The 24,652-nt window shown below is 37.8% G+C and overlaps 2 protein-coding genes across 3 annotated transcripts; one reads left to right on the top strand and one right to left on the bottom strand.

The window, feature by feature from the left end:
• The first annotated feature begins 122 nt into the window (after window positions 1-122).
• ptcd3 (pentatricopeptide repeat domain 3) lies at window positions 123-10,535 on the top strand. The gene is made up of 24 exons (XM_046849482.1): window positions 123-274; window positions 612-664; window positions 1,363-1,402; window positions 2,114-2,159; window positions 2,261-2,329; window positions 2,516-2,620; window positions 3,317-3,440; window positions 3,613-3,722; window positions 3,828-3,904; window positions 4,036-4,123; window positions 4,212-4,272; window positions 4,596-4,678; window positions 4,821-4,965; window positions 6,253-6,303; window positions 6,433-6,522; window positions 6,656-6,684; window positions 6,782-6,888; window positions 6,979-7,057; window positions 7,135-7,225; window positions 7,349-7,434; window positions 8,508-8,656; window positions 10,049-10,090; window positions 10,182-10,340; window positions 10,434-10,535. Exons 1-24 carry the CDS (start codon window positions 186-188, stop codon window positions 10,471-10,473), a joined length of 2,013 nt encoding a protein of 670 aa, XP_046705438.1. The 5' UTR covers window positions 123-185; the 3' UTR covers window positions 10,474-10,535.
• Window positions 10,536-12,442: 1,907 nt separating this feature from the next.
• On the bottom strand, window positions 12,443-24,644 carry immt (inner membrane protein, mitochondrial (mitofilin)). 2 transcript variants are annotated; one of them, XM_046849479.1, is made up of 14 exons: window positions 24,436-24,643; window positions 23,311-23,384; window positions 22,970-23,156; window positions 22,733-22,877; window positions 21,911-22,042; window positions 21,524-21,637; window positions 19,781-19,914; window positions 18,479-18,582; window positions 18,178-18,313; window positions 17,843-17,972; window positions 17,418-17,641; window positions 17,002-17,133; window positions 16,147-16,276; window positions 12,443-13,504 (listed from the first exon to the last, which is right to left on the bottom strand). In XM_046849479.1, the coding sequence occupies exons 1-14, from the start codon at window positions 24,475-24,477 to the stop codon at window positions 12,897-12,899; spliced, it is 2,292 nt and encodes a 763-aa protein (XP_046705435.1). In that variant the 5' UTR covers window positions 24,478-24,643; the 3' UTR covers window positions 12,443-12,896. The 2 variants fall into 2 exon arrangements, with proteins under 2 accessions (XP_046705435.1, XP_046705437.1); XM_046849481.1 differs by lacking the exon at window positions 21,911-22,042 and having other exon boundaries at window positions 24,436-24,644.
• Window positions 24,645-24,652: the final 8 nt, after the last annotated feature.

Genomic DNA, 24,652 nt, shown 5'->3' with positions numbered 1-24,652 from the left:
AATATTTTATGTATTATTACACGGACGATAAACTTTAAAATAAAATAAAACTTCTTAATTAAAAAATCATGGGATACGATTAGAGGAGAAATAAATGCAGAACGAGAAAAAAAGTCTTCCACTGGACGACCGTTAAAGTGAAAGTGGTATATTCCTGTCCAGAATGCACTTCGATTTTGGCAAAAATGGCGGCCTCCTGTTCGCACCTAGGGCGTCAAATCTCCAAGACTGGACGTCTGTTTAATAAAAGCTTAAAGGAACCGTGGCATGGGAGGTAAATTGAAGGCATGGCAGTAGCGTTTCTTTTATTCTCTTATCAAATCGTGTTTTCTGCTGAAGCTCCATGTCATGGCTGCGATGTGTGCACTGATGCTCATTGGAAGGATGGAGGTCATGTCTTAAACCTAATCTCAAACTCGTTCCAATTAAGTGTATACAATTGTTGCGTTTTAACCTTATATAGTGCAATATATTTGCAAAATGAATCCTTACAGCTATTTAATTTAGCTCTATAGTATCGAATATTTGCTATAGATAATTACCAAGTTCACAATACTTTCTTATGTGACTAATTCTGGTTTGTTTTGTTTTTGATTTGTTAAATGCAATAGATATTTTGGACTCAGCTCTGCTTTTTGCCAGGAACCTGGAGCTGCATTGTCAGGTTAGTCTGAGAGATTAAAATCTTTTCATAATAAAGTGGGATTAGTTTATATTAAAAAAAAAAAAAAAAAAAAAAGCATAATCTATTTAAAGAAACCCAAAGTCCACCCTGAAGTGTTTTGTATTGAAATATTTGTGATGTACATAATAGTTCTCTTGATCAATTGTTGATCTGTGCAATTTTTTACATTTTAGTTTTATGAGTATGTGCAGCAGTGTGTGTGCTGTTCTAACATCTCTAAAATCAACATAATTGATGTTTTGTTTGCTCACAAAAATAAGATTGCAACAGCTTCTTGAGATTCTTAGATTGCAACACTTATTACAGGCATGATATAATTTAGGGCAGCAGTATTACTTAAACTGGATTCAGAACTGGAAGCATTATGAACAAGTTATCAAATAGCATTAGGGGTGATGTAGAAAACAGTTGATCGAAGTGAAAATTGCCTAACATGTTGATAATGTAGTTTAAACAGAAACCTTAAACTCAAATGAATCATTAATTTCATGAATTTTAGTAGCTCTTTGAAGCCATTTTTTAAGATGTTATGCTAATTGTAATCCTCAGTTGAGTGATGCTTTTGCTTTGTATGGTACTTTTAGACATGTGGACTAGTTTTTTAAATCTTTAAATGAGGTTCTTTTGCACAAAACGTTCAAAAGTGTTTGTGTCTCCTCGTTTTTGCCATTTTTCAGGCTCGCAAGAGGAAATTGTGATTCCAAGGAAGAAAACATGGTAAGGCAACTGGTCATTAACCTTCAACCATATGACTGGATTGTTGCATGTCTCAGTTTTCAGTTCTCACTCGTTCGCTCTTTCACTAATCACCATATAGTATATGGCGGTTGAGTTCATTATTAGACTGAAGGACGAAGGAAAAGAAACTGGGCGACTGAATTCGGACACTGACATAAATATCATATGTCAGCACTGTTGAATGATCAGTATAAAAAGTATACAGTATATTTTCTCTCATAACAGTTAAAATGTGGGGAATTATCGGTAGATGCGCTACACAATATAAAGTTATTAATAAACAAATAGATTTAATTAAACAGAAATGTCGAAACTGTGAAGAACTTTTGTATTTATTGTATTTAACATTTATGAAACATTATGGTCTCCAGTGTGGGTATTTTCTATATGATCAGTAAGATTTCTACCTTCGGAAAGTCTTTAAGTGTTCTTGTTTGTAAATGCTTTATAGCTGCTTTAACATCATTAATAGCAGGAATTGTCTCGCAACAATGAATAAAAAAGGAATAATATTTCCACTCTGGACATGCATTTATTATACCTTGGGGTTCAAATCTCCAGTTTACAGGGGGCTGCATCACTGCATGACATGATTATTTTTCTACAATCTTCACATCCTTTCACATTTATATAATACTTATTCATTGCTCATGTCGTGTTTTACATGCATATTTTTCTTTTTCCCAAAAGGAGTAAAGAAGCTGTATTGCAGGCTCTAGCATCCACTGTGAACAGGGTATGTCAAAGCGTTTCTCCTTTTACCTGTGCTAAAAATGTATAAATAGCAAACCTCAACTTTTAATGAATGCTATAAATAACTGCATGTTTGTTTTGCAGGACCCCACTGCCTCTCATTACATGTTTCAGGATGATTCCTATCTCGCCCCAAGAACATCTGGAGAGTTTGTAAGTGTTCCGTCAGCATTCTAGTAAATACAGATATCAGTGGGTAAGGAATAATATTGCATTTTTACTTGTGCTTTTGAAGAAACACATTAAGTTGTATTCAACAAAAAGCTTGACTGTGTACAAGAAATGTTTTACCATTTTACAGGTAAACACCAATTTCTGTTTCTTTTGTTTCTTCCACAGAGACTGTATTCTTTGTCTCAGGAATCCGGCCGAAATGCAGCTAAGTATTTCATCAACACATACCCCAAGTACTTCCAGAAGGACTTCGCAGAACCCCATATTCCAGTGAGTACTGTGTACCTCACGGATCACTTGAAATAAGCTTAAAACAGTGTTCAGCATTGAATTTCATTAATTTTAGTAGCTCTTCAAAGCTATTTTTGAAGATCTTATGCTAATTGTAATCCTCAGTTGAGTAATGCTTTTGCTTGGTATGCAGGTTACACTAAAGTGCTTGGGAAATTCTAGTGCTTTTGTAGCAGCCTGATGCTACAATTCAGATTTTTTTTTCTTATTTACAGTGCATCAGGAAAGTATTCATAGTGCTTTACTTTTTCCACATTGTTGAAGAAAATAATTCATTTAAATTCATTTTGGAAAAAAACTGTATCATAGCAAAATGTGGAAAAAGTGAAGGGCCTGAATACTTTCTGGATGCACTGTATCTTCACTCAGTAACCCATAATGACAAAATGAAAACAGAATTCTAGAAATTTCTGTAAATTTCTTAAAAAAAAAAATAATTTCAAACCCTTCATCCAAAAACTTACTGTTACTGCCTAAGGTGACCGGTAATTCAATATAATGAAAAGTAATACTGTTAAATTATCCAGTTTGTTGCATATAAACAAATGGTGCAAGCATGTGTTTCTAAAAAAAAAAAAAAACCATAAAAGTATTTATTTATTTATTTATTTATTTATTTATTTATTTATTTGTTTGTTTGTTTGTTTGTTTATTTATTTATTTAATCTTTGACAGTGTTTAATGCCAGACACGGTGGAGCTACAAATAGAAGAGTTGTGCGAGGATGCTCTTGTGGAGCGCATTAGGCTGAGAAAAGTCAAGGCTGCTGTGGACATGTATGATCAACTGCTACAGGCAGGTAGGAGGATCTCTCAAAAACAGGATCTCCCACAGCATCAGTTAATTTTCTTATAGTTTCAAGATATGTGTCAAGCGTTGTATGAGCCCTTAGTTTATACATCACTTCAGTGTCTGAGCTCAATTATTTGCCTGAACAACCATCCTGTACTTATCTGATGAATTTTTCACAGGCACTCCCATATCACTGGATCTGACCAATGACCTGCTGGACCTGATTTGTTTGTACGGAGATCGGGATCCAGCACAAGAAGATTCCCCAGAACAGACAACTGACGAAATTGTAATGAACAATCAATTACCTATCATGAAATTGAGGATTGGTAGTAGAAGGGTCAATTAAATTACATGTAGGTTTAGTAAGAGTTTGTCTTCTGATTCGTAATAGGGAGAGGAGCAAGATGATTCAAAGAGGAGAAAGGGAAGACCACGAAGGGCTTCTGAGCTACTGACCATTGTATGGAGGTGAGTTACTAGACATCCTGGACTTCACACCAGTGGGTAAACTGATATTCAGAAGTGCATTAGCAGGTTTTCTCTTGCAAAATAATTGAGCAGAAGTCCACAATAGAGCTCATCCTTTTTTTCACCAACAGGGAGAACAATAACGCGCAGAGGATCTTTAACACAATGGCAGAACGGAACAGTCAGTCGTACAGCGCGCTTATTAGGGGCATGGTGAAGGTGTGGGTTACAGTCTTTTAGTTTTTTTACATTTAATATTTTTACAATAAAATACTGTATAAATACATATTTAGTAATGCATTCACAGTATGGAGCTTACTCCAAGGCTTTTGACATGTACACGGACTTGCTGAACAACCGACTGACTGGTAGGAATCTTTTTTTATTTATTTTTGGCTTTTTTTTGTTTATGAACTAGTGTTTAGTTCCTCTCGGAGGTGTTTCTATTATTTAGCCATAGCATTTCAGATAAAAAATTGTTTATATCCTGTTATGCTGAATTAAAGACTACTAAGTAAAAATAATGCTTTTCCTCTTCAAATCAAACGCAAGTTAAAAACAATGTCCGTGTAAAAGCAAATGTATAGAAGGACGTTACAAGTAAAAAGCGTTGGCTTTTAAAAATAAAATAGTCAAATAATTATTTATACCAAGTTATTTAATGTAAACAAATTATCCTTTTTCCTTGTAGCTGAGGTGCACACCTTCAATGCGCTTATCATCGCTGCTGCTGAAGTAAAGGACAAATACACAGATAAATGGGACATGATTGTTGTAAGTTAAATAGGCTTGTTTCATTTCTTGAAATGCAGCTTGCATAAGTGCAGTGGTTTACTGTGTGTGTGTGTGTGTGTGTGTGTGTGTGTGTGTGTGTGTGTGTGTGTGTGTGTGTGTGTGTGTGTGTGTGTGTGTGTAGGACCTTCTGAAGCAGATGGCTCAACAGAAGGTTAAGCCCAACCTGCTGACATTTAACTCCGTGCTGAAGGCACTGCGTCGGTGCGGCTCATTGGCCAGAACACAGGCCTTCCCCGTCCTCAATGAAATGAAGGCCCTCGGCATCGGTTTGTATTCTCACACCCACACAGGAAATCGAAGGGATTTATTTGGTCAGGAAGTTTGACTACACAGAGCATTTCAAAGATTTGTTTGACAATTTGGATTGAATTTAAAATTTATTTCATTCAAACAAAATGTATGCATTTGAATCTGAATTACACTCATTTTATTTTGCCAAATATAAAATGAACATCAGGAAAGTTCTACACTGTCATATCACCTAAACTTGGGAACAGGACATTTTTATTAAGTAGAGACAAATGCTTTGTTTTATTTTTTTTATTTATTTAGCTCCAATCTTCTTTTACACTTCATACTTAGTGTGAACCTTCAGCCTGTCTATGCTGAAATTTTGATGTCGGACGATTAATTTTACAGATAGATAGGCTGGATCGTACCGAGAACCTATTCATCTACAGATAGTTTTTAAAAATAGATACTGGATAAAAAATTAATAAATAACACTCCATGTAAAAAAAAGTACTGAAATTTATTTAAATAAAAAAGGCAGTACTGAATCATTAAAATGTGCTAAATAAAATTAATAGGAATATAAGAAGTAAAAATAAAATACTGAAACAAAAGTAACACTCTAAATAAATAAAAACAATTTCAAGAAAAAGACACTACAAATAAACAGCACGTGTTGTCAGTGATTCATCTCTAGAGGCCGTGCTCATACCGTATATAACACAACCTGGAAAAACTATCGATATGGATTTGTTTTAATAATTCCTGCAAACAACTATCGGTGCCTGTCTGTTCAAATGTATATTTGTGTTCTGTTAAATCCTGCCAAAAAATACTACAATACTACAAATTCTCATATAGAATATTTTTATGTATGCCAAATACAAAAGGATTGGGTGTTCTAGTACCTTTTAGAGGGGAATGGATATGCTCACTAAATTAGTAGTCACATATTCACCTCAGTGTACAAAGCAATGACATTATAAAGATAAGAACCATGTGATGAGAACCATTCCTTTCCCAATTTATGGGTCACATGGTTTAGAGGAACACGGATTGGAGCAGAAGATTCCCTGAGCAGTGGTTCTGTAGGTGGAATGACCATTCTTTACACTTGTGCTGAGTAGAAAAACATCTCAGAATGCACAACATTCAGAGTCCTGTTCTTCATCGAATGCTTTTATGATTACCATTGACGTAAATAGTGTTAATTCAGCTCGCATTTAACCTGTCCCTATTTATAATACATGAGCTATTTGTAATTAATGTTTCATTGTGTTGCTCTTACACATAGAGAATGTGTTTTACTCTCTTCCAATTAGGGCCCAGTTTGGCCACCTATGACCATATCCTTGGGATCTTTTATAAATCGGGTAAGTAGATTATTTTTGTTCCGATTACTAGTATTATTAGAATTTTGTCATTTGTATGTCTGTATGTCACTGATACATTGACATACACATGAACTATATGTCTGAAATGATTATTTTCCTGCCATGCAGCCAGATCAGCCCAAGGACACACTGAGATCCTACAGGAAGTGTTAAATGAGATGTCAGGAAAGAGCTTTACACCCCAGGACCCAGATGATGGTATAAACAAAGCTAGTGATTTTTTTATTTTTTTTCCCTGCTTCAATAATTTACCAGACAATACGATATTGTTTTTTTCTCTGCAACGTTGAGGTGAAGAAATGGGTAAAATGTAACAACTATTCTTTTGCAGTGCAATTCTTCCTGAATGCGATGAGAGTTGTAAGTGCACTTTTAATTGTTTCCTATTTCTTACATCCTGACATTGTTACTTGGCTAAAATCGAATGATCTGAAGTCCGTCTCCTCTCACTCTGCAGTGCCTGGACAATAAGGATATTGAACAAGCTTACAGAGTGCACCACTTGCTAGGAGTGGGGGACAACTGGCAACTTTTGGGGGATTCCTATCAGCAGAGTATCTACTAGTGAGTCTGACTACACAGAAGTGACTCAGTATATTAGGTTTTGTAATTAATTTATTTTGTCCCTTCAATCCTTTAATCTCGTTCTTCCAGTGGACGCTTCTTTAACCTGCTGTGTATGATGGAGCACATCGACGTGGTGCTGAAGTGGTACCGAGAGTTCGTTCCCTCTGTGAGTAACGACACACAAAGGCAAATAAAATGCTAATCTTTCACCAGTCCTGATTTTGTCAATGCTCTTGTATGCAGCTTTATTACCCCAATGCTCAAGCAATAAAAGATTTGCTCCAGGCATTAGACACAGACAACAGATTAGACCTGATTCCTCAAATATGGAAAGGTGTGTATACTACTGAAATATTTTCAATAGGCTTATATACAGCTGATGTGTCATATATGTTGATGAGTATATAAGTAAAGGACATTTTTCTTTCCAATCATTTTGTGTATTGTTGTTCGCAAGATATGAAACAGCTGGGACATGACAATAAGACTGACCTGTTGGAGCAGATCCTTTCTCTTATGGCCCGGGAGAAACAAAGTGCTGAGGTAAGACAGGAAGAGGAAAAGATAACTTTTTTTTATATTTATATAATTTTCTATGACCTTTCCTGGGACATACAGTAAGTAACTGGTGGGAGTCATCCAGTCATCCCTGTCCTGGACTATTTCTAAAGATCTGAAATAGTATGTGTGCTGATATAGTATGCTGCAAATATCTCGACATCGCTATTGATACATCACATTGTTTATGTAAAGTGCTCTAGAAATTCATTATACACATTATTAAACACATTATGGTAAATTACCATGTGTGCCTCCTAGACTATGCAGATAAAGGAATTATTTTCCAGGCTGTTATGTGGTTTATTTGCATCCATGTTAGTTTACCCACAATGCCATAGTCCCATTGGCAACTCTAACTGAACATGTGACATGTTACAAATTTCGCTTAAAGAACCCTTAACTTTAAACATGTAATAAAGGGTACATTATAGATATTGGTTACTAACATCACATTCATACATTTAATCACATTTGTCTGTAAAATTATATTGCATACGTTTATAACAGATACCTAAATACACACCTCGATGAAAACACGTCTTTTAACAATTACAGCTACTGCTATAGGTTAAGTATTGGCTAGGATCACTATAAGTGCAGGGGAGCGAGAGTGTGGTCTTTCCCACCCACAGAGCAATGGGCAGGTTTGCTCTAGCTGGATATGAAAATGTTCAAACCGGAGTGTATGTTATGAACGTGAAGTGTTTACATGGCAGCAATGTTAACTTTTGCTTGCACAAAACAGTTTTGTTGATCAGTATTTTTCCAGATTGAACAGATTAGGTTTGGATCCAGTTTTACAACCCTGATTGTTGTTGTGTTTTTTTTTTTAGCTTAAATTGCACTGTAGGAGCAGTTCAGTCTTTACTAGAAAGATGATGCTCTCCATTCAATAAGTGAATTAGGAATAATAACTGTACAAACAGCACTGTGGTCTAGAATTCAAATAACCTTCAAATAATCCTATATATATATATATATATATATATATATATATATATATATATATATATATATATATATATATATATATATATAATATACATATTTTGCAGATTCAACAATCATTTGCAGAGTGTGCTCTGGATGTAAAGAGACTGTACATGCAGACTGACCGTGGCAGAGTGCCACTCAGCTGGTCAGCAAATTCCATTAGCAGCATCACCTCCATTCTGCTGGCAGCTGAAAGGATACAGGAGGCTGGGTAAGAACTGCACTGCGAAAAAACCTCTACACAGTGGCTTGGGTAATAATGCTTCATATACCGTGACGTAATAGATTTAAGGATCCTCTGTGGGATGCTTTAAACTTTGAGATGTTTATATAATCCAAGATTCGACACTTGAAAATAATGACTACTCAAATAAGCCTGAACAGAAACCGGTGTATTTGTTGAATTTGTGTTTCATGTATTCAAAGAATATAGAATAATTATGTATTTAAAAATGTGATTATTATGAAACATTTATTATCAATTACCTTTATGGCATTTGACAGATGCCCTTATCCAGAGTTAATTGAAACGATCTCATTTATACCACAGATCAGTTGAATCTATATTACTGCAGCAGTGGCGGCTTGGTAGTGTTGGGATTTGTGCTCACGAGCTTCCCATCAGAATTCCAGAATCTTGACTATTAAGCTACCACTGATTCGTTAACGAATAATTAATCTCATCAGCTTGTCTTTGTACATCTTTGGTAACCGGACAGTGTACACTTTCAGACTCAGCTCTGCAAACTCGAAGACAGCGGTGGTGCATAAACTGAAAACCCAAGTTGAGGTTTTTATTCCTCATTCTGAAAAACTACGGTGCCGAAGCATGTGATTTTCATTCATGCGGTACATTTCCTGGTCCTCTGTTGAGTGCCAAGACGCAGAAAGACGAGCTGATCATACCCACACAGCTTTATTGATTAGTTGGGTACAATGATGTGGATTACGTCTTTTAAGAGATTGGGTATGTAGGGACGTATATGGGTATGATGGGTGCAGTGAGGAAGGACATGCTCCTTGTGCATCTGTAAATAATTTTCCAAATGTATATTTTTCTCCCTATTTCAGTATTAATGGTTGTGTATTACAGAATGGTGTAGATTTTAATATTTAATCCCAAATAAAAGCAATTCAAGACATATACTTATGCAAGCCCTGGTAAATGCTAAATATTTAAACGAGGTTGTGTGTGCTCCGATATAGAAAGATCATCTTTTTTCGGATTTGTCTGTCACCACAGTAGATCATTAGTCTCCATAACAACCTGTCCTCTACATCTGCGTCTTTTAAACCAACCACCTGCATGTCTTCACTCACCACATCCATAAACCTCCTCCTTGGCCTTCCTCTTTTCCTCCTGCCCTGCAGCTCCACCCTCAGCATTCTTCTAGCGATATACCCCTCCTACGCACATGACCAAATCATCTCAATCTAGCCTCTCACATCTTGTCTTACCTGCACGGTCCCTCTAAATAAGCTAATTTCCTGTCCAGCATTTTAAACTCTGCCACGTCCAGCTCCGCCTCCTCTTTTTGTCAAAGCTTCAAATACGAATGATGATACAGGATGAAAAAATGCACCTGTTTTTTTTTCTCCCCAGAGAAATGCTGAACGTCTTCAAAACCACAAACAGAATTCCATCGTAAGTTTGTCTCCTGTTCCTAGATTGTTTTCATTTTTTTGTTATCCGTCGGCCAAACCTTGCACCTATTTTTCCTTGTCTGTCTTCACAGCGATGACCTGATGAATGAGTTTTTTGCCTGTATAAAGGCACACAACGACGGTCAGCAGGCTGTCGAGCTGGTCCAAATCTCTGCTAGTTTCTGCCTGCCCGTCACCCCACATCTCATTGAGAGAGCGCAGCAGGAGTTTGAGCTAACCGATGAGCAAAGGTGAGTCTTAATTATTTTAATATGAATACAATTTAAATGCATAAAATGAAATGATTGAAATCTGTTTCCATTACTTTGTCTTTTCACTTGCAGGATGCTGTTATCAGATCTGGAGTCTTCCACACACGAGTGATTATAATGGATGTAATTTATCAAATGTGTCTTTACAATAATAAAACTGCAAATGTAAGCAAAGTTTGCCTTTAATTTGGTGATTGTGATCTGCATCATTAAAACTATGAAAGCATCTATTGAATTGTTTATACAATAGTTTTAGTAGTTTGTAGATTCATAGTTAAATATGAGTGACTTCTAATTAGGGACTTCCAAAGTCAAGCACTCTTTATCTAAGCCTTAGATTCTAAGGTGACTGGGTTGGATGATGTAATTCTGAAAATTAAACTACATGTGTAAGTTTCCCAAATTCCCCCAGACGTCCAGATTGACACATCATGGAACTTATGTACCTTAGCAATGTACAGTAAGTAAACGGCATAATCAATAGCTAGGGGTCGGGTCTTCAGCCAAGTGAGAAACTACAAGATATTTTTATTCTTAAACTCAAGAACCATAAATGTCAATGTGGACTATAATTATTATAAATAGTATAAACTAGAGGTCGAGGGTTGATTGCTGGAACTATTAGCAAAAATCCATACAGTTTTTGTTCTTACTGGAGTGTCTGAGAAGGTCCTCTGTCATTACAAGAGTGGCCTCTAGAGGCGAATTACTGACACCACATGCTGTTTGTTTTTACACGTGAGACTACGTGCTACACGGAGAGAGCGTTATATTTATGATTTATTATATTTATTTAATATTCATATTTAATTTAGAACATTTATGATTCTGTACTTTATTTTTATAAAGTTTAGTACTATATCAGTGTTATGTTTATTTTTAAATAAACATTAAATTGGTTAATCGGCAAGTACGATCCAACTTAGCTATCGGTATCAGTAAAATCCACTATCGGTCGACCTCTAGTATAAACTAATAAACTGTTACAATGACTGGTGGCGCCAATCGCCATCAAAAGTTTTGTATTCATTTGCCTATCAATGAACATTGGGTATGTCAATAATAATGGGACTATAATGAATGGACATTTGAGGATGGGTTCTTTTTGGAGTCTAGTTCCTCTCAATGGTTCATCTCTTGGAATTTTTCCTTGCCACTATCAGCACTGGCTTGCTCATTAAAATACAACTTTTTCTTTCGCCGCAGCTGGTTGACAAACTTAGCGGCCAGCTCAAGGTCACCACTTTCCACGCTGTAGGTGGCATAAGCGAGCAGCTTGAAAGGGTCGAGGTTTTCCGGAGCCAGCTTGCTTGGAGGCATCTCTTGTTCCTTCTTAAAAAAGTAGGATGGATTGCAAGTAGGACAGGAAGTACTGGTATAGACTGTTGTGCGTCTCGTCAATTAGCGCCACACGGCGAACTAGCTGACGGACTTCATAAAAGTGGGCACGCAGTGAGGCCTCACTGTAGACACAACGCTTTATTGACTCCTCAGGCAGGGCTGATGTCAATGTCTGGGCAAACTCATCCTGTGCACAACTTTCTGTAATGGTGAGCACAGCGCCCTCTAGAGTCCATCGGCTTCTCCCATTAGGGGTCGCCACAGAGGATCATCCGTCTCCATACTCACGTCCTCTACATCTGCCTCTGCTCATTAAATAAATGAAAGGGGCTCATTTCTGATGCCGAATTGTATATGTTCAAATTTTTTTTTTTTGTAAAACTGCTTCAGGACATTCTAAACAAATATATATATTTTTTTTTTACCCATGGAAAGGAATACCTCTACTACCTTGTGGACTTCATAGTACGGGTTTATACCGAATTGAAATCACAGATCAAATGCATCAGTTTCTACAGTTAGAAGTAATCCAGCTCAAATAGATGTGCTTTATTACACATGATTTGAACCATTAAGGCATAATCAAGAAAATAATTATCTATCCATCCATCCATCCATCTATCTAAAATGTGTGTGCACTTTTTTTTTTTTTTTGGTTACTATGTTGAAATTACTAAATGTCCAACCAGCCGCACTCCTAAGCAAACATAATACGAAAGAAGGAGCAAATGAAACGAACATCAACATCCTTGATTTATTAACTGTCAGTACTGTTGGACAGAATCATAGCCATAGCATGACAAAAATGGATTTGACCATTTTTAAAAGCCTGAATAATAACCAATAAGGATACTGAACCTGAAGCTTCAAATCGCCAACTGGTGAACAAACAAGGTTCTGACTGTGGTACTGACCCGAAGGCCCATCTGTCTGCTATACACACTCAAAATTTAAACAGTGAAAGACAGCATCCTCAAGAGATCTTTACCTAGAGAGATTATGATTACAGATGTTGAGTGACAGGCCATTATTTCTGGACAAAGCCTTCTTGCAAAAGTGCTTAATTAAAAAAAAACAAAAAACAAACAAAAAAACCCTGGTGTATAAATTAATCTGAGGAGGATGGGTTGCTGTTAGCAGCAGATGGGCACCAGTCCTCATTAGTTAATTCAACTTTTCCCCCCAATGTGTGATTTAAGGAGCCTGTGTGGTACCTAACCCTACTGCATTGGCATAAGCTGACAGCAAACTGACCACCTGTTTGGTCTCCAGAGTGAGCCGGGCTTCTGTGAGCCAGTCCTGAGCCACACGTCGTGCCTCCCCGCGCAGCTGGTTGACAAACTTAGCGGCCAGCTCAAGGTCACCACGTTCCATGCTGTAGGTGGCATAAGCGAGCAGCTTGAAAGGGTCGAGATTTTCTGGAGCCAGCTTGCTTGGAGGCACCTCTTGTTCCTTCTCAAAAAGCAGGATGGATTGCAAGTAGGACAGGAAGTACTGGTACAGACTGTTGTGCGTCTCGTCAATAAGTGCCACGCGACGAACTAGCCGACGGACTTCATAGAAGCGAGCACGCAGTGAGGCCTCACTGTAGACTCCACGCTTTATGGACTCCTCGGGCAGGGCTGATGTCAACGCCTGGGCGAACTCGTCCTGTGCGCAACTTTCTTTAATGGTGAGCACAGCGCCCTCTAAAGGCTCAGAGGGTGCATCCACCACTGCAGGCTGCAATGCGTAATTTAGAGCCTCTACAGATAACCACAGCTGGTGAGCCTTACGAGCTTCCTCCTCAGCAACTACATGACCTGCAGGAGAAGGACAGATGGTCATTTATGTAGAAAAATGAAGTTATTGTCTTTTTGCCATTGCATATTGGCCCTGAAGTCTGTACATTTAATGCCACTTTGAATGTGTATAAAGAAAAATAACTATGTACAATATGTACTTATAATGTAATAAAATATAATACAACCCAAATTCTAAATAAAGTTGGTGAAAAATGTCCAATGCAAATAAAAAAAAAAGAATGCAACACATTGCTTAATAAAAACCATTTTTTATAAGACAATAAAGCAATTTTCAATAAATTAGCATGGGGGCAACAAAAGGCTTGAATATCAACTGTTACTGAAAAACTTTTAAAAGAACAATTTGCAAATAATTAATTTGTTAACAGGCTAGTTACAAGATTGCGTATAAAAACGAGTATCTTAGACAGTTAGAGTCTCTCAGAAGCAAAAATGAGCAGGGGTTCACCAATCTGTGAAAAACTGTCTACAAGTTGTAGAATGATTTCAGACTAAAGTTCCTCAACATAAAATTGTGAAGACTTTGAAGATCTCCTCGTCTACAGGGACTGTGCAAGGGTGCACTGCATGAAGAAAGGCATGATTCTGTAATGGAAATCATTGCATGGTCTTAAAGACATGTCCAGAAATCACTGTCTGTGTACAAAGTTCACTGTGCCATCTACAAATGTAGGTTAAAGCTCCATCGTGAAAAGAAGACGACACATGTGACAATGTTCCGAAAGTAACTGTTCTCGGCTAAAGCTCATTTAATATCTTCTCTGGGCCAAAGCTCATTTAAAATGCACTAAGACGAAGTGGAAATAATATACACTATTTTTTCTTCTTCTTCTTTCGGCTTCTCCCATTAGGGGTCGCCACAGTGGATCATCCGTTTCCATACCCCCCCTGTCCTCTACATCTGCCGCTTTCAAACAAACTACCTGCATGTCTTCCCACACCACATCCTTAAACCTCCTCCTTGGCATTCCACATTACCTCCTTCCTGGTGGCTCCATACTTAGCATTCTCCTATGATATACCCCATGTCCCTCCACATGTCCAAACCATCTCAATCTCGCCTCTCTCACCTTGTCTTCAAAACGTCCTACATGCGCTGTCCCTCTAATAAACTCATTTCTAATCCTGTTCATCCTCGTCACTCACACTGAAAATCTTCAGCTCTGCTACCTCCAGCTCCACCTCCTGTCTTTTACTCAATACCACTGTCTCTAAACCATACAACATTGCAGGTCTCGCCACAGTCCTATAAACTTTCACTTTCACTCTTGCAGATACCCTACTATCACAAATCACTCCTGTCACTCTTCTCCACCCACTCCACCCTGCCTGCACTCTTCTTCACTTCTCTAACACACTCTTCATTACTTTGCACTGTTGACCCCAGGTACCTGAACTCCTCCACCTTCTCCACCTCTTCTCCCTGCAACCACACCACTCCACTGCCCTTCATCTCATTCACACACACGTACTCTTTCTTACTCCTACTGACTTTCATTCCCTTTCTCTCCAGCGTGTACCTCCAACCCTCCAGGCTCTTCTCAAAGTGCTCCCTACTTTCACCACAAATCACAATATCATCCACAAATATCATAGTCCAGGGAGACTCCTGTCTGACCTCGTCCATCAACTTGTCCATCACCACTGCAAACAGGAAAGATCTCTTTGCTGACCCTTGATGCCGTTTAAACCTTGAACCTGTCTGTCATTCCTACTGCACACTTCACTGCTGTCACACTGTCCTCATACATGTCCTGCACCACCCTCACATACTTCTCTGACACACCTGACTTCCTCATACAACACCACAACTCCCCTGTCTGACCTCTTCCCTGAACCTTACCAACAGTCTTCCTCCTTCAGTTTTCACCATCTAATTTTTCTTTCAATCCTCACTCTCCTCCTCTTCTTCTTTTTCACCTCCAAAGCCATCCTACAGACCACCATCCGAAGCTGTCCCCTGCCAACACCTTACAGTCTCCAATCTGCTTCAGGTTGCATCTCCTACATAAAACATTGTCCACCTGTGTGCATGTTCCTCCACTCTTATATGTCACCCTATGATCCTCCTTCTTCTAAATATACACCTTTGTACTAAAGAGGAGGGAGACCATCCGACTTATCATTAGGGCTCCTTTTAAAATGTCTGCATCTTTGATGGTATGGGGGTACATTAGTGCCTATTTTTTCACATTTGGAAAGCTTTAACACATGAAAATGCCTTACATGTTACGACAATGCTAAACCACATACTGCATCTATTTCAAAACAAAAAAAATTATAATAATAATAATAATAATAATAATAATAATAATATGATAAATAAGATGACCCTGGCTACAATCCTCTCTCAGACACAAATGGACAACATTTCTCTCCCAAAACACCAGCAGCTGTTCTTTAAAATTACATTTTTGTTTATAATATAGATCTGAAATATGGAAGATTTTCAAATCATTCTGTTTTTGTTTACAGTTAATATGTTTCCCAACTTTTTTTAAAAATTGGGATTGTAGTTAGAATGAACCCGATTTAAAATGAGCCATTCTGGAAGGCAAATAATAACAAGCTCACAATAGCTGCAACAAAAGGCTTAATTTAAAAACCAGCATGAACAAGAAGTGCAAAGCAGGACTCACTGTCAATGGCTTCCTCTATGCCCTTGAGCCTGGCATAGGCAGAGTTCATGTCCAAAGTGAAGGAGTCCAGCTGCTCCTGGGTCAAACGGCGGTAGCTCATCTCCTGCTCCATCAGCTTACTGCTCAGAGTCTACACAAGAAAGCAGTTTTAGACCAACAACAGTAGCTTGATGCACTGTCTAAATACTTTTATGAATTTTTTTTTTTCCATCCAAGTACAGACTATTTGCATTATATTTCTAATCTCCCAAAAATTATGTATATAATACTTTTTTTCAGCCTGGGAAATTAATAGAAGGCAGTGAAACACAGCTTTGCATCTTCTAGTAACTATCATTAATTTGTAATTGTTAATATTGTTGTTTAACAGTAGATCTTTAAATATGAAAGCTCCAGATCAAGAGTGAAAGGCTGCATGATAATCTGCTAAATATGTAAAAAAAATATTTCTGCACAACATTAGTGTAATACTATTTCTATTAATGATTGTCATGTGAACCAGGCATATGTTTGAAATGTAAAAAATGTAAAGAATTGAATTCATATGAAATAAATATGCCACCCCAATGTGTAATCACACTGACTATAGCCCAGTTTATCTAGTGATCAATAGTTTGTTTGGCCTAATGAAATTTAAGGACTCGGTGCACCCAAGTTAATATAACCGAATATCAGCCTTATTTGGATTAATTATTTATTCATTAAAAAACATTTTGTAGTCACAATTCAAATACAATATTCATGACACTGAAATCTCAATTACACCAAAGCTCAAGAAATATTCATGTTTTGACAGTTAGCAGAGATGTTGTTCTTAACCTAGAATGTGAATGTGTGTGTGTGTGTCTGTCTCACCTCCTGGGCCTCCTCCCGCAGCTCATGTTCTTGTACTTTCAGTACATCGCGTAGGTGGTCCGTGTGTGCAGCTGCCTGTCTGCGCAGCTGAGTTCTCATTTCTGCCTCCATCACCTCCCGGACTTCATGCACCTGCATGAATGAACACACACACACACACACACACACACACACACACACACACACACACACACACACACACACACACACACACACACAAAGACACAAAGACACTGTTACATTACAATCAAGCCTAAATAAGTCTTCAGCTACAATAAAGTCTACATGTACAAAGTGAAATCTGCTCATTTATAAGCTACATAATTACTGCAATAGCAGCTGCAAGAGTTTTCTAACATTTATTTATATATACAAAAAAAATATTTTTATAGCTTCCACTGCCCTTAACCACTTACTTTCTTCTCCTGCTCGAGTCTTATCTCCTCATTGTGGTGTTCCAGTGCAGTGGCCACAGCCTGCGACACAGATTTCTGGTGCTCCTGCTTCTGCTGCTCCAGAGCCGTTTCAATGCGGATCTGCTCACGCACCCGCTGCTCAGCCAGTTCGCGGTTTAGCTGGTCGATGCGCCGGTGAGCGTGGGCAATCAACGCGTTCAGATCATCAGCACTCAGCTTCCCTGCTTTGGGTGCGAAGAACAAAAAAAGATTTTTTATTTCTGATAATTAAAAGAATAAAACATAAAAGCAAGGATCTTTTTTTTGCAGCTATTACACTTTACGGATTTCTGAATAAGAACATTTGAGGATTAGGGTTAAGATCAGGATCGTAAACTGGATTTAAAACTTGTGAGCTGTATAGAATTTCAAGTATCGTTGCTTACTGAGTCCTTTCCAGTTCGACTGGACTTCGGGCGTGATGTTGCCGAGCTCTTTCTGGAATTGAGCCTTGGCCTCCTTCACCAGCTCACTGTACTGAGACACAATCTTTGCCTCAGACTGAGCTGACTGCACCTGGACAAAGTTGGACATGGAGATTATAATAAACTTGTCTATCTTCAATTTAAGCAAATATTCCAAACAATACATAGCAGAACACAAAGAAAATGTGTGCGACTCTTAGATGAACTTGATATATTACTGAATTTATTTCTATGTGAACTGGTAAAATAATTTCTCCCACTTTAAGTACATTAGTCAATTAGATGACAATACATACTTTGGTTACAACTTTGTCCAGATCCACAATCATACTGTGCAGATTTTGCTCTGCAGCCAGAATTTGGGGTCTGGCAGCATCAATCTTTGTTTCCTTAGTGCTGTTGATTACGGCTCGGAGCTTCTCAAGCTGTTCTCTAATTACAAACACACAAAATGGGCATAAATCTACAGTAATTATGACAGAGATGATGGCTTCACTATATATTTATTAATGCATTTTATACCAAACATATTTGTTGCTAAATTAAATCATTAAATAAAGTATTCCTTTAGGTCAGCCATCTAGTAGTTGGCCTTACTTGGCTCCGAGAAGGGCCTCTTCGGCCTGGTCCACAGCGTGTGTGCGCTGACTGAGTGCATCCTCCAAATCTTTCCACTGAGCCGACTTTTTATCGGGAGAATCCTGACAATCAAATACAGTTACACGGTAAATGTCAATACAGGAGAGTTTAAAACACTTGTGCAGTCCATGTACACAACTTGATTGCATTTTTCTTACGTTTGAATCTGCACTTAAATCATGCAACAGGGTTTTGGGGGTCTTTTTAAGACCATTAAGGATGAAATGTAAGACTTATCACAACATCAAAAAACACACACAAATAAGTGGTGCCAAAATTTTTTTTTTTTCTTCAAGCCAAGTACTCTAAACACTTCCCCATAGATCAAAATAAAAAATGTTTTTTACGTTTGTGGTACAATCCAAGAGAGATTCGCACCAATCACAGACAGCTGATTGGTTGTTGCATATTGGTCTTATTTATAGTCTTAATACAGGTAGTCCTCTACCTACTATGGAGATACGTTACGATGACAATCGTAAGTCAAAAATAGTACTATGACTTTGACAGCCTTTCCTGCTTCATGCTGATTGTAATTTTTTCATTCTGCTTTAAACTGATGGCTTTCTTCTTCTTTTTTAACTACAAGCAGGAGACATTTTTCGGCGCTTGGAAAACATGCTTTTATCACTAAAATTGCTTTTTGAAACCGCGTACATCGTACGCTGCTGCCTGTTGCGCAATATTTTAAATATTTTTACAATTCTGTCCTATCGCTATTGTCATCGTAAGATCGAAAAATTTAATTGTAAGTTGAATCATCGTTACTCTGGGACCATCTGTACAGAGAATTATATTTGAACTAGCGAAAGAAAGAACTACAACACCACACAAAACTAACAGAAACATAAAAAAGTGCTGCTGGAGCAGTTCAATGAGCATTAAAGGTAGCGTTACATGGACATCATCGACAAACTAAGACCTGTTAAAAATTCTTGAAGACCTAGAACAGCGAATTTAAGACCTTTTAAGGCCTAAAATTTATATTTTTTTGACTTTTTAAGACCCTGTGGAAACCATGTACAAGCATGTGACATGATAAAAATGCATACAAAATGCAACACACGTATAAATAAGGCACTATAGTTTTTAACAAAGTGGGGAAAAAAAAAGGGTTTGAGATATATATATATATATATATATATATATATATATAAATAAAAAATGTTGGAGGTTAGGATATTAACAGTAAAGGAAATATATGTTCTAAATAATACAGAATACAAGCATGACAGTGGAATATACAGAATGAAGGCTCACGTCTGTGTCCATGACTTCTTTGAGTTTCTGTGTGTGTGCGTTGATTGCGAGGAGAGCTGCCTCCTGGGCTCCGATGGCATGTAGGGTCAGCTTGGCAGAGGCTCCCAGGGCCTCCTCCAGCCCAAGTGATAAAGCTGTGTGTATATATATATATATATATATATATATATATATATATATATATAAAAAAACATCATTATAATTAACCACTATTTTCCTGAGGTGATTCCTTAAATGCCGAGCAAAGTGTGGTTGCATGAGTAGAACACAAATAAAAAAGAAATTTCAAAAAAGATAAATAAAAATAGATGCTTTTTCAGAAAAATACCTTCCTATATGTTATATGCTTGTATACAAGGTGGTTTTGGTGTAAAATAGCTCATGAAAATATAATTTGACATGCAATAAATGTGAGTTTTCATTATTGATATTAATATTTGTATAAATATTTGCTTTAATAAGCTTCAGAAAAGCACTGGTTAAAGATGCCATCATCACCTCTTCAAATGTTATGTCCCAGCTATTTTTTATACTCAAATATTTTAAATAATTTGCATTTTTAAATGAATTCAAATTTTCGAGTCATTTAAATAGGGTCACTAGCCCAAAAAGTAGGGGCGGGAGAAAAAAATCGATTCACCTAACTATCGTGATTCTTCTTAAAACGATTTTGAGATCGATTTGTTTACCTCAAAATCGATATATATTTAATTATTTTACTTTTCCAGAGAGGTGGTGGGAAAACGTTACCACTTTTATTCCAACAGAGGGCCAAACGTATTTTGTTGGTGTCTGTATTAAATGACGTCATATCCGTTTTAAGCTGGCGAGAGAAATCAAAACCATGGCAGAGGCAGGGAAGTAAAGCTCTTTGAGAATTGTTTAACGGATAAAGACCCTGCTTTAGTCACAGAAAATGCGTCTAATATAGTTATCGCTGCCCATTTAACTGGCTTTCTCCATATTAAGTGCTACGCGCACACTCATAATCTGGCCTCACAGCGTGCACTGAAGCTGCGCGCTGTCGCGAAGTTACTCGGACGAGTACGACGCATCACTGGATTTCCAACAAACGTTAATGGAGCTCCCTGTGCACAAACTTATAACAGACGTTTTAACGAGATGGAATAGTGCCTATGACATGGTTGAATGTTTTCTGGAGCAACAGGCTGCAGTAACAGCTGCACTGCTCTCACCTGAGTTGAGGAAGAGAGAGAAGGATATTAGCACCTTGACTGAGTTGGACATTGGAACAGTTTAAACAGCACTTTTATTTTATTTTAGAGAGTATTGTTTTTAGTTATTTTGTTGCACAGTTAAATATTATATTCAAGTTATTGGTACTTGAAAGTTTTATGGTTCAAGGTTCTTTATGCTCTATGTATGTGTGTGCTCCTGAAATAAAAATTCAGAAAAATGTGATGCATTGTTTTTGTTAATATAACTCATATACAGTCTCTTTAAGGGTATGATCAAGTATTTGTCATTGTCTAATCTTTATTAAGCAAACAAAAATCACAATTTAAACAAGGAATCGCAATAGCTACAGAATCGCAATATGTATTGAATCGGCACAAAAGTATCGGGATAGTATTGAATCGCGAGATTAGTGAATCGTCCCAGCCCTACCAAAAAGTATATTATATTGGTATGAATAAAATAGTATTCATGATCAGACTAATTAATTAAAAGGTGTAAAACAGGAGTGAGACTTTCTCCAGCATGTCAGAAAAGTCTGCCTACCAGTCAGAGTATCCTGTTCAGCCTGGTCCTGCTGAGCCAAGCGTGCAGCCACTTCCTCCACAGGCCGCTCTTTCAGTGTCGCTTCATGGTGAGCACACTCGTGACATTCTTCAGCTAAAACACACGTAAAACACGGATATCAACACACATTTTATATCGTTTCTGTACATTCACCTCTTCACTAAATCACATGACACCCAATAAGCTGAAGTGCACTTAACCAGCCCGAGAAGATTTCAGGTCTTAGAATTAACAATGTGAGTCAAGATTAAGATTGTTTTACAGCAAAAAAGAATGCTACTGTGGGTTAGTAGTGAACAATATATAAACAGTTAAAGTGCAATGTAAGCAGTGTGGAAATGGCAGGCATCAGTGGCGCATTCTAACCTGCCCTAGGCTCGGTCGGAGAGGGATTTGATGCTTGGGGCACAGTGGTTGGCTCACTGCTGGTGGCCGGTGCAGGAACAGTCTGCACCTCACTGATAGCTGATATGATATGGGCTGCCTCAGCTGAGGCCTCTGCAACAACAGCAGAACTCGCATCAGGATGGCCATAAAAGTGATAATGCGAATGATGACCGAAACTGCTGAGTCACAAGCTCCTAACTGTGCATGTAATCTCTGGGCATGTCAAAGTGTACTATAATAAAAATAAATAAAAGCTGTCTTCTTTTTGGAAATTTGGTTATGAACAGCCTCTTTTCCAAACAACCTAATAACAGAACAAATCTTCATCATAATAACTTGTCTGGAAAGTAAGTCAGTCTCGCAATACAAAAGAATCGAAAGCTCCAGGATTTAAACCGTAATTTTTTTTTTACTGATAGAGTATTACATATAAATCCAAATATTTTGTGTTTACTTTAAGGAGCATTGATAGCCCAGTAAACAAAGTAAACAAATGAGCAAAAACAAGACTGCATAATTCTTAGGTGGAACAAATTCAATAATCGAATATTCTTTCCTATATGTTGTATTTTCAGCCTCCAATCATCTTATTTTGGTTGTATAAACACAAAAAAAAAAAAGACCAAATATCATAAGAATATATGGATTACAGAATTTAAATGAAACCTAAACTGATTTGTAAAAAACTGCACTAAATAACAAAAAAAAAAAATCTACATTTAAATAAACTTCAACACAAAAAAAAAAAAGAACACGAGCAGAATCTTTTAAATACTGCTGTATAGACACTCAAACACTCACCCCCCAGAGTCTGCAATGACTGCGCCGGAGTCTCCTCTACAGCAGGAGCAGGCGCTGTTTCGAGCTGCTTTTCTTTAGCTTTTGGCTGCTTTGAGTCTTTTGAAGCTTCAGACACAGACGATATCTGCAGTGGTTCAATCTTTGCCTAACATACAAATGTAACCTTGACTTCTGTAACACTACCTTATGTAAAAAATAAAAACAGGACAAGACTGAAAGTATAAGTTTGGTTCTTACCGATTTCTTTGGCAAAGGTGGAGGTGGAGAGGGGCCGATTATCAGCTCAAACAGCTTGTCTGAATAGGGTACACTCTTTTCGATATTTGTTCTGAATTTGGGGTCCCATTTAGCGTACAGGATTGTACCCCCCAGACCTCCGGAGACCGTCAGAAGACTGGCAGCCACAATCTTACCTGTGGCAGACCTGCGGTAAACAAATATGAAACAAAAACAGTTTTGTAACAGAAAACACGTGACCGCGTGTAAAACATTCGCATTCATCGCACGTATTGCAGTTTACATATTGCTGAACATGATATTTGGTCTTAAAAATGTTTTTTATGAATTGTAATGTTTACCCAGAGCTTCCAGCTGAGGTGTAGCGACGGCAATGTTGCCGAGGGTGGACGGCAATGTTTTCACACAGACATTTCTGAAGACAAAAAGAAAGAAATCCACAGGAGAGTGAGTGAACAGCTTATTTCGTTCAAACTAAACCTTTTTAATCCAGGTTTCCTCCATTTTTTTAATTATCGATTTAGATAATATTTGAGGACTGGACTTTTCGGGTATCAAAAAATGTGAACAAACCACATTATTTAAGTAAACACTGAAATGATTTGTACATAAAAGCTGTTGTATGTACCTAACTAGTCCATTCACACTCTTTAATATTTACATATAAAAGGACCTTAAATTAATCCCATTCATACAAAAGATGTGGGGTTAAGGGCCTTGCTCAGGTTCCCAAGTGGTGCAGTGTGGTGTGGCTGGTATTTAAACACAAACACCTCGGAACCAAAGTTCAAGTACTACCCTTCCTTTCTTTTAGCTGCTGCTGAAAATTTGTAGAAAATTTTAAACTTTGAAACAAACTTTATATTTGTGCATGAAGAAAAGGGCCATGCCCAGTATTGCCAAGCTGCCCCCTTTGGGCTCTTGAGCACGGCCCTTAACCCTCTACATGTAACAAAAATCCTCTTCCTTTATGTTTTCTTTCTACATTCTGCAGCCTTTTTGAACACATGATTCACATGAATGTATGGTGGAAACCATTAATCACACAATCCCCGCCCACACCTACGCCATGTACAATACGAGTTTACAATTAGCTGGGTTTATGCGGCCCCGCCTCATGATCTCTCGTTTCATTTGCTCGCCGATCTGTCAGTCAACTTTACAAGCACCGCCCCGTAACTTAGCGTACGCTCTTTACGTAAACTTGCGTTTCACTGCAAAATTATTACCGGCTGTCAGTTACATATTCGGCTAATAATTAAATAATACCTTGTGGTGATTCAGAGGTACCGTGTGTATGCTGTTAAACCCGGAAAAAAATAACTGTAAAAATGAACGCACAAAACTGAAATACGCTCAAGGACATTCTGCGCACAGGCGCAGGCCTGGTTCTGTGGGTCACTGAATGACCGTTCTCGTCAAATCTAGCACGCTAGCTAAAGCCAGGGGATATGTGGAAAGCTTACCCGGGCCGTTGTGTTTGCACCTTTCCAGCAGACACGCAGCATTGTAGCTATTCCTCCTTTTGCGTTTTGGTTTCAAGAAATAGAAGGACAACCCTGCTTAGCAAAACATCCTAAAAAAGTGCTCACAGCTCAATAGCAGTTTCCCCGCACACGCACTGTAGATTCCGCCCGTTCCGCCGAGTGACGGACACTGCGCATGCGCACTAACGGCGGCGAA

Source organism: Silurus meridionalis, chromosome 5 (genome assembly GCF_014805685.1).
Source record: "Silurus meridionalis isolate SWU-2019-XX chromosome 5, ASM1480568v1, whole genome shotgun sequence".
NCBI classification, from domain to species: Eukaryota; Metazoa; Chordata; class Actinopteri; order Siluriformes; family Siluridae; genus Silurus; species Silurus meridionalis.
The sequence above is the reverse complement of the archived record's forward strand: the minus strand, read 5'-3'. Positions and strand labels throughout refer to the sequence as shown.